Source organism: Sinocyclocheilus rhinocerous, unplaced genomic scaffold (genome assembly GCF_001515625.1).
Source record: "Sinocyclocheilus rhinocerous isolate Xijiao unplaced genomic scaffold, SAMN03320098_v1.1 scaffold853, whole genome shotgun sequence".
Lineage (NCBI taxonomy): Eukaryota > Metazoa > Chordata > Actinopteri > Cypriniformes > Cyprinidae > Sinocyclocheilus > Sinocyclocheilus rhinocerous.
The window spans coordinates 802828-812776 of record NW_015627738.1 but is presented as its reverse complement, the minus strand read 5'-3'; the positions used below and the strand labels follow the sequence as shown (position 1 = coordinate 812776).

At 35.2% G+C, this 9949-nt stretch overlaps 2 protein-coding genes across 3 annotated transcripts in view; both read left to right on the top strand.

Moving 5' to 3' along the window:
• The window catches only part of txlnbb (taxilin beta b), a 9680-nt gene extending 8155 nt beyond the window's left edge, over nucleotides 1–1525 (top strand). For both annotated transcript variants that reach the window (XM_016546263.1, XM_016546254.1), the window contains exons 9-10: nucleotides 496–591; nucleotides 945–1525. In XM_016546263.1, coding sequence (XP_016401749.1) covers nucleotides 496–591; nucleotides 945–1478 — 630 coding nt within the window. In that variant the 3' untranslated portion in view covers nucleotides 1479–1525. The remainder of the gene's footprint in view (nucleotides 1–495; nucleotides 592–944) is intronic.
• Nucleotides 1526–3637: 2112 nt separating this feature from the next.
• On the top strand, nucleotides 3638–7564 carry LOC107734012 (solute carrier family 22 member 3). Its single transcript, XM_074560157.1, is given in 9 exon segments — nucleotides 3638–3708; nucleotides 3838–3949; nucleotides 3951–3993; nucleotides 4378–4545; nucleotides 4707–4825; nucleotides 5658–5764; nucleotides 5909–6123; nucleotides 6199–6317; nucleotides 7478–7564. Coding segments are annotated over 9 exon segments (1041 nt in total).
• Nucleotides 7565–9949: the final 2385 nt, after the last annotated feature.

Below are 9949 nucleotides of genomic sequence, written 5' to 3'. Positions count from 1 at the left end.
AAGGAGGGGGCTTTGTAGAAAACGAAGCGTTTGAGAGAGGCGGGGCATAGAGGACCTACAATAATGTACAGTATTTGAAAAATAATGTGTTTTTTGAACATTAAAACATGTCAACATATTCTGTTACACCAAATACACAAAATAATGATCTTTAAAAAAGCATCATATGACCCCTTTAAATAAACAAACTGAAATAAATCTGAAATAATTTAGGTGAAAAACTTAAAACTAAACACACATTAGGAATGTTGCCTAAGTTTAAGCTGAAGCACTAAAATTACTAAATGGAAATGAATAAAAACTAAAATTAAACTATAACTGAATTAAAAATTAAATTAAACCTATAAACAGTCATATTTAAAATAAAAGCCAATTCAATATATTAATACAAATTATGATAGTACATAAGAAATACTAAAAACAAACAAACAAAAAAACACTAAGCAGACTGCTGTCTGTCTGCTGTACATGGTAAGATGTTGATTTGTCTTACAGATGGCAAAGAAAATGAAAAAGTTGGAGAAGGAGGCAACGGCCTGGAAATCCCGTTTTGATGGCTGCAATAAAGCTCTCATTGATATGGTTGCAGATGTAAGTTGCTCAGTTCATATAGCATATATCAATATTGTAGAATGCAGTGAACCATATCAGGTTCTCCAAAGAAACTTTTAGTAAACAGTTCTTAATAGAACCCTTTTTTTTAACCATTTAATAATCTAAAGAAACGTTTTCCACTGTAAAGTACCTTTTGTGCGATGGAAAGGTTCCATGGATATTAAAGGTTCTTCATGGAACCATAGATGCTAACAAAGAACCTTCATGTTTAAGAATTTAACAGCCACTAGCTGTACAGTGAGAATCAAGAGAATGAATCTTCACCCAAATAGTATTGCGGAGTCTTTCTAGTAGATGCAGATTAATATGATTGTAATTTTCTCATGTAGAAAGTGCTGAAGGAGAAGGAGTTTGAACTCACCACCCTGAAGACCCAGAAACTGGGGAATCTCTGTAGAGCACTTCAGGATGAGAGGAAAACCCTGTATCAGAAGCTCCATGGTTCCCAACAGCCTGGAGCCGAAGACTCAGCTGCTACTGAGCCAATCACTACTGAGAAAACTATAGAGGAAGTTGCAGTACCTAAAGAGGAAGTAACAGTTTCAATAGAAGCGGTCACTCAAGATCCAAACGCCCCCACTGAACCAACCTGTCAGTCTCCCGCAGATGCGACGCCGCTGACCAAAGAGCTCGCCAACCTGAAGGCAGAGAAAGCTCGGCTACAGGAACTCTCGACAGCGTTCACCATCCGCCGCCACATGCCGCCAGAGGCCTACGAGGACTCGATCAGCTGCGCCGAGAGCACAGACGCCACTGAGGGGGAGCAACAGGTCGACTTCAGCTTCACAGAGGAGACGGTCACAGACACACTGTCTGAAGAACATCAAGAGCTCAGAGACAAAGACATGCAGTTGGTGGATTAGACAGACTAATCTCAATGTCATTTTGTCACATTCACAAATAAACTTTATACAACTACATCCATGTGTATCGTGCTTGTTTGAACTTTGACACCATGTGTAGAGGTTAAAAATATCAAAGATCAAAATGATCATATAAATGACGAATCACCATGCATTCATGTAGTATTATGTATTTTAAGATACATGTCATTATGCATGGCGTGAGGTTAGACAAAAAAACTCTAATTTTAACTCAAATACATTTGAAGAAACATTACTGCAACTGTTGGAAATTATAGATACGTAATCATTTATCGGCTCTTTATTTTTGATATAGTATTAATTACTGAAGCTAAAGCCTACAACCATTTATTTCCATATAATTTCATTCATATTTTTGTGAGACTGTCCTTCACGTTGGCAGATGAGAGCCTGTGGACATCAGTGAGTATATTTAGAAACCCATGTGAAGTACAGATTATGTTACAAGAACCGGTAACAACGTATTAGGGCCAAAGGAAATGTATAGAAATTAACCAAAAAATTCTTAATCATAGATCATATTCAGGGTTGCTTTGTTTTTGAATAAAAAATTTAATTGGTCAGAGGAAAAGTATATCTTTTAAGATGTCTTAAATTCAGAAAAGACCTAAAATGGACAACAAAATGACATTCTCAAAATCATTCTCCGAATGAATTAATCTTCATTTCACTGTTTTCATATCTAAAAAACATTGTAGCTATACTATGTAAAAACAGGGGAGAATCACCTCAGGATTTGACAGTTATGCAAGCAATTAATTATTCATTGTGATTATTGTGGGTGTTGGTCTGTATGGCGAAACTACAAACAAATACTCTTTCATTTGTTTAACTGGATTTACAAGATTCCTAAATTATGTCATTTCATTTTGTTATGGAAGGTTCTTAATTGCTTTTTTGGGAGTGGCACATTTGGTCTAAAAAGTGGTCATGAATGCAAAACTGTCTTGGCAATTTTTATATGTATTTTTTTACAGTCCCTAACGCTGCTATATCCTCCAGAGAACCAGAAAAAAAAAAAGAAAAGAAAAAAAACGTTTGTGAATTTTGTGTTTTATTTATGTCTTTACATTAGTTGGAGCATAAGAAACAAATGGAGAAAAAACATTTTTGAAAAAAGATATTTTATTCATATTTTATTCTACGTCCTTTGAAGAGAACTAAGTTATTAAAAAAATAAATAGACATGAAATTGCATGTATAGGTAAAAATCTATTTTTTATTTTTTCATTCACAAATCAGTTTTTAGGTTACAGGATATTTTAAACCAAACTTTGTACAAAGATGATTCTCAACTATGTTATGAAAGATATAAAAGAATGATTTGATATACTACTGTACTTTATGGAATATGTGCGTAAAATGTCCATAAATTGGTATTCCCATTCTATACAGTGTATCTTTACATTGCATCTAATTTGCATATTAATGTGTTCTTGGGGAAAACCATAATGACAAAAATGGGAGTAATAACTTGGCAACATTTTCATAAGAATATCTCATATTGCATAGGAATACTGATCTATAATTTCTTTCCCTATTGACTTGTTGTGTCTCCAAAAAATGCCTGATTAGCATGTCATTTGTCCTGATGTTCTCTACAGAAACAAAAAGTCATATTCCGATTTGAAACCCCATAACATTTTTCTGAGATGTTTATATACGACAAACAATTTGAAAATGAGCCAGATTTAAATGATAATTACAAAACATGATCATATTTTCCTAAGAGTGCTAAATTAGATCATTCTGTCAATGTCAGTCATAATTAAAAACCAAGGAGAAAGGAGTGTTTATGATCAAACCTCCAAACATATGATATCTCTAAAAAGCCCTGAATGTGCTCTGTACAAGACATCCAGACTTAAAACTGTGGCATGTATGATATCAGAGAAATTCACTAAAATATAATGTCCTCTAAGCCTGGGTCCCAGGAGGATAAGCAATTTCAGACAATTACACGCCCCTTCTCCCAAAGCCCCGCCTCCAAATATATGCCAGCCAATCCAATCACAGCAAACGCATACGCGTTTATGGTTATGTAGAACGCGGGCCGCTGCTCTGTATCCAGAGTCAATCATAACACAGAGACAGCTGACTCCTCACGACAACTGTTTGATTGATATCTGTCAGGCAAAATGCACATTTTATGCATAGTATTCAAAAATATTTTTGTAGGTGCCCTGGTGACTGGATACCTAGCTGACAGGTGTTTTTTTATCATTCATGTATCAGCATGTTATACTCAAAGTGCATCAAAAAATCAAGTGGCATTTACTATCATGACATAAATGCATTCCAGACTTGAGTTTGACAATAATAGCATTTTTCTTTACAGGTTTGGGAGAAAATCATGTTTTATTGTGTCAATATTTGGTCTTGGAGTTTCTGGGATATGCATTATTTTTTCACCTTATTACCCTCTGCTCCTGTTCTTTCGATTTTTGCAAGTTTTTTTTTGCCAAAGGGGCATGGACTGCCACATATGTGTTAGGTGGGTACATAAGATGCCTTACTATAGCTGTTATTTGTTGAGTACATGAATTAACATCAGACCACAACTCTAAATCAGCAGGTCATTTAAAATAGTTGAAAAGCAACTACTTTGCTTGTAACATCACCAATGCAGTTTTGAGGTTCGAGTGGACATCTAGCTCCAGAGCTTTAAGATTGCTAACTTGTTTTTATATTGCATTCATGCATTTGCCAGACACTTTTATCCAATGCAACCTGCACTGCATGCAATGCAAGTTATACATTTTATCAGTTCATGCATTCGTTGGGAACCAAACCAATGACCTTGGAGTTGCTAGCACTATGCACTATTGTCTGAGCTACAAGAATGTTTTTTCTTGATGTATTTTCCATTTCGAAACAGTTATCGAATTCTTTGGATCAAACAACAGGAAATTTGTCTCCGTTATGTCCCGTACTCTGTACTCGTTGGGTTTGGTGCTCCTTCCTGCTCTGGCATATTACATTCCTTCATGGAAAAACCTACAGCTGGCAATGACTCTACCAACATTCATCTTTCTGATCTATCACTGCTAATTGCTTGCATTGGAACTATAACATATTTATGAGTGATTCTTAATCACATTTGAAATGAAGGTTCTCTTTAGTCATTCTACATAAGTTATTGGTATCTTTATATATGATTCTATCACATATCATTTGCTGGATATGGCAGACATTAATGTTGTAACAGGGTTATTCCAGAGTCTCCCAGATGGTTACTGTCACAAAGGAAGACAAAAGAAGCTGTAAAAATTGTTGAGAGCATCGCCAAGTGCAATAAAAGATCACTTCCTGAAGACTTTCAAGAGGTAATTAGACTACATATTTATCAAACTCATTGTTGTAGTATAACCAATGTTTCTTTGTTTTGTTTTTTTAAAAGAAAATACTATTTCAGTTTTTCTACTTCAAAATTTCACATTTATTTCAGTGCTATTTCTTTGTAATTAATTGTGAAATTTACTAGCAATTTATGAGTGAAAATTGTTTCTACATAAGTGTTTTTTAGTGTAATTGTCACTTCTCAACAAAGACAAGAAGTGCTTGTTAAGAGCACTTGTTTATGCATTAAGTGTGTAATCGCTGCTTAAATATATATTTTATAATTCTAATGCTGTCGTAGACAAGTATGCAAAAGGTAGTTTCATTGTGCAAGATGCCACTTTATGAACAGACTAAATTGGTAGTATGTTTTTTCAAAATTTAGCAGTACACCAAAATATGTAAAACCAGCTGCAAAACAATCAACATTCAGTTAAAACCTAATTCTGACACATGCATGATTCTGTAATTAAAAAAGGCCCCCAAGAAAATTTTCTACTACTAATTCCTCTAGAAAAATAACATTGTGGTGACGTTCATGCTCATCTTGTAAATGCAATCATGACTCCAGCATTGAATATTGCATCATGTGCTGGTACACAGTAGAACAAAAGTCTCTTCAGTCATAATCTCTATTAGATGACCTGGACTGTCCTTTTTGCTCTATTTATTTGAAGTTCACACCAGGGATTAGTGCTTGTTGTGTCTGTGTACAACAATGTGTCTCAAATTAGTAGTCTTCTATGCCATGAGTCTGCAGTACTCTGGAAGACGCTTCTGTAATGTATTAAAAAGGAAATATTTTGTATTACTTTTTAGATGGTTCTTCTGATAGAAAAACAAGAGGAAATTGTGCACCCTTCATATAAAGATTTATTTAAGACTCCTAAAATGAGGAAACACACCCTCATCTTGATATATGCATGGTGAGGTTTCTTTATGTGGCCCTAAATACACCTTTTTATGCAGTTGTTTATCAATATCAATAAAAAGTATCAATATTACTGTATTGGTCCAAGTGCACTATATAATGTAAGGTTTATGGTTTTTGTTGCATGCTCTTGCTGCAGGTTTACCGGTGCAGTGGTGTTTCAGGGTTTGGTGTTACGTTTAGCAATCACTGGAGATAATGTTTTCCTGGATTTTCTCATCTCAGCTGTGGTGGAGCTTCCAACTGGAATTATATTTGATTTCTTAGTTGACCGAATTGGCAGACGCCGTCTCATGGCTACAATCAATTTTATTGGAGGGGCCGCTTGTTTGGCTGTGCCGTTTATTCCACCAAGTAAGCTACTGTACACCCCCAGACAAGTTTTGGCAGTTTTTTAAAATGATAGTGTTTATCAATCTGTTTTTCAAGATATTTCATGGCTCAAAAGAACCATTGCTATAATCGGAAGACTGGCTGTTGCTTTTGGGAATGAGACTGTGAATTCTACCAATACAGAACTGTATCCAACACCGCTCGGGCATTTATCAGTCTTTTATTAATGAATACAAAACAACAAGTGAGTTAATGCTGTTTTTAATCATGTAATCCACTGAAATGAAAGCCAAATATTTGTATATATTTTTTTTATTATATTATATTTTTGGTCACACTTTAGTTGACCGAATTGGCAGACGCCGTCTCATGGCTACAATCAATTTTATTGGAGGGGCCGCTTGTTTGGCTGTGCCGTTTATTCCACCAAGTAAGCTACTGTACACCCCCAGACAAGTTTTGGCAGTTTTTTTAAATGATTAAATGATAGTGTTTATCAATCTGTTTTTCAAGATATTTCATGGCTCAAAAGAACCATTGCTATAATCGGAAGACTGGCTGTTGCTTTTGGGAATGAGACTGTGAATTCTACCAATACAGAACTGTATCCAACACCGCTCGGGCATTTATCAGTCTTTTATTAATGAATACAAAACAACAAGTGAGTTAATGCTGTTTTTAATCATGTAATCCACTGAAATGAAAGCCAAATATTTGTATATATTTTTTTATTATATTATATTTTTGGTCACACTTTAGTTCGAGGACCAATTGTCACTATTAACTAACAATTAACTATGACTTTTGCTTTAATAAACTCTTAATTGGTTGTTTATTAATATTTGTTAGTTATTATAATAGTATAATAGTCAACCTAATAGTAAGGTTGTTAAGTTTAGGTATGGGGTGGATTAAGGAATCTAAAATATGGTAATGTAGAATAAGGCATTAATATGTGCTTTATAAGTACAAATAAACAGCCAAAATGCCAAAACTAGTTAATGGTGAGAACTGGTCCCTAAACTAAAGTGTTACCATATTTTTAACGTCTCAGTACCGTTATTGGTTGGCATACTGTTATTTTACAAACTCGGGCTTGGGATTTTTCAAAATCCTGAGACCAAAACTTTAAACACCTTCTTTCTAGCCACACACATTAAAATTAGCACAGTCCTTCAGCCTGTTCTGATTTGGGTTGCTTTATAAAGGAGCATAAGATCTTGTTGCTTAACAAGATTGTGCACTTGATTCAAGATGTCATTCAGGTAGATTAAAGTCTGTAATTATACAAATGTGTGATATACGTCATGACTTCAAAATTTTAATACATTTTTTTCTCATAATTTCCATGATTGTGTCTGTGTTGCCTTTTTAGAAACAGAGGAACATTGCGAACATTGTGGATCTTGAAAACCACTTACCTGCATTCTTTGCTGATGTAAAAAAGGAAATGGTCAAATAGGAAATAGGTCAAATGTTTAGAAATCGCTAAATATTTTCAGTGTTTTCTGTACAACCATTCACACTAACTGCTGTGGCGTATTTTGAATGCATTTTAATCATCTACTTCATCTAATTCAGATTTATCTGAATTAAATGCCATGTGACAATAAATCGGTTCATTACTTTGCATGTCAGTCAGTCGGCATTATTTTCTTACTCAGTATTTTTGTAGTGTTTTCCAGTACAAATATCAAAACATTCTTAAATCAAGAAAGATTAAATTGACAAGCAAAATGACAAGATATCAGGTCTTGTTTTCTGAAAAATGTGTCAAAGTTAAGTGAGTTTATGCTTAAAACAAGAAAAAAATATCTGCCATTGGGGTCAGAAAAATAAAATAGTTTTCCCTTTGAATTAAGTTTACTTTTCTTACCCCATTGGCAGATATTTTGTTTCTTGTTTTAAGCATAAACTCATTTTTTTTTTTTTTTAGAAATCTTGTTTGTACTGGAGAACAAGACTAAAATACTATGTAAGAAAATCATTTTTTGCAGTGCACATATGGATCAGATTTTATGTTTGGATCTACTGGTTCAAACCCCACAAATGATGATCAGTAAACTTTTATCATTGTGCACTTAAACAAAATTTCATTTAAGGCTGAGTTTTTTTTTTTTTTTGTTCAAGATTGACACCCTCAGACCATCCAAGATGTATGAGTTTGTTTCTTCATCAGAACAGATTTGGAGAAATTTAGTATTGCATCACTTGCTCACCAATGGATCCTCTGCAGTGAATGGGTGCCGTCAGAATGATGGCAGAATGAATGAAACATCACAATAATCCACACCAGTCCATCAGTTAACATCTTGTGAAGTGAAAAGCTGTGTGTTTGTAATAAATGAGTCCATCATTAAGACGCTTTCAACTTCAAACCGTTGCTTCTGGCTAAAATCGGAGTCCTCTATTCATAATATTGCTTTCTCCAGTGACAAAGTCGTCTCGTTTGAATCAGGAGAGAAATCTGCACAGATCAAGCACTGTTTACAAATGAAAACAGTACAAAAGCTCTAAACAAATATGTCTGTGGATTTTGATGTGAGAGGACAACAGGGGATGGACTTTTCCACTGGAGGAAGCGTTATTATAGATTATGTTATCATATTTTGGCCAAAAGCAATGGTTTAAAGTTAAAATGTCTTAATGATGGATTTTTTTTTCTAACAAATATGAACCTGTTTGATTCACAAGTCATTAATTGATGGACTGGAGTGGTGTGGATTATTGCGATGTTTTAATCAGCTGTTTGGACTCTCATTCTGACGGCACCCATTCACTGCAGAAGATCCATTGGTGAGCAAGTGATGGAATGCTACATTTCTCCAAATCTGTTCCCATAAAGAAACAAACTCATCTAAATCTTGGATGGCCTGAGGGTGAGTAAATGTTCAGCAAATGTTCATTTTTGCGTGAACTTTTCCTTTAAGTTGCTTCAGATGATAAAACATCTGGATTAAAGATAAAGAATAAATTAAGAATCTGTTCTGTTCTGAATTTTGTTTCTTAGAAGGCATATTGAGCACTCTCATAAAGACCATGAGTTTGCTCTGAAGATGTTGGGTCAACCCTGCTCTGAGCATCCAGCTCTTTTCTCAACTCTCACTTCATGGGGGCCTGCATCTTGAACCGGCTCACCGCACCGGGATCCATGCTGTGCTCGAACTATTGGGGCAAAACTCTATGGCAGCGTCTGAGGCACGTGGAGGCCTGGGCAGAAAGACAAGGGCTGGAGCTGGCCGTTGACTGCCATCTCAGTCGTATAATCCAGGTAGTGTATCTAAAAAGAAGATGATGAGAAATACAACATGCAAAATGATGTAACTGCTGTTTTGAACAATATTATTTAGATCTTTATCAGCATCAAAAGATCTGGCCCATCCGTGGTTATTTCCTTAAAGCTGGGGTAAGCGATTTCTGGTAGCCAATGTTGCCATTTAAAATCACCAAAAAAAACACGCCCCTACCTCAAAAGGGTCTCGCCCCTATTTTGATAGCTCCGCCCCACACATATGTACGCAACCCAGACAACGATTAGTTCTTTGAAACAAAGCAAAACCAATGTTACACCGTCCGTGTCTACACTGGACGCGAGTGGCGTGGCGCGACAAAATACTTTAGAACTCATTATAATCAGTGATGCTGTCTACACCATAGATATATATACATATCTATGGTCTACACTGGATGCGGGGGATTTGGCACGACATGACAAATCCCCGACAGAAAACTATCTCATCTCTTTCAAAGCTACTTGACTTCATCATCATAAAAAAAAAAAAAAAATTATCTCTCTTTATTTATTCCTTCTCTTTCTAGCTTGTACTTATTTGAACAATGTCTAAAA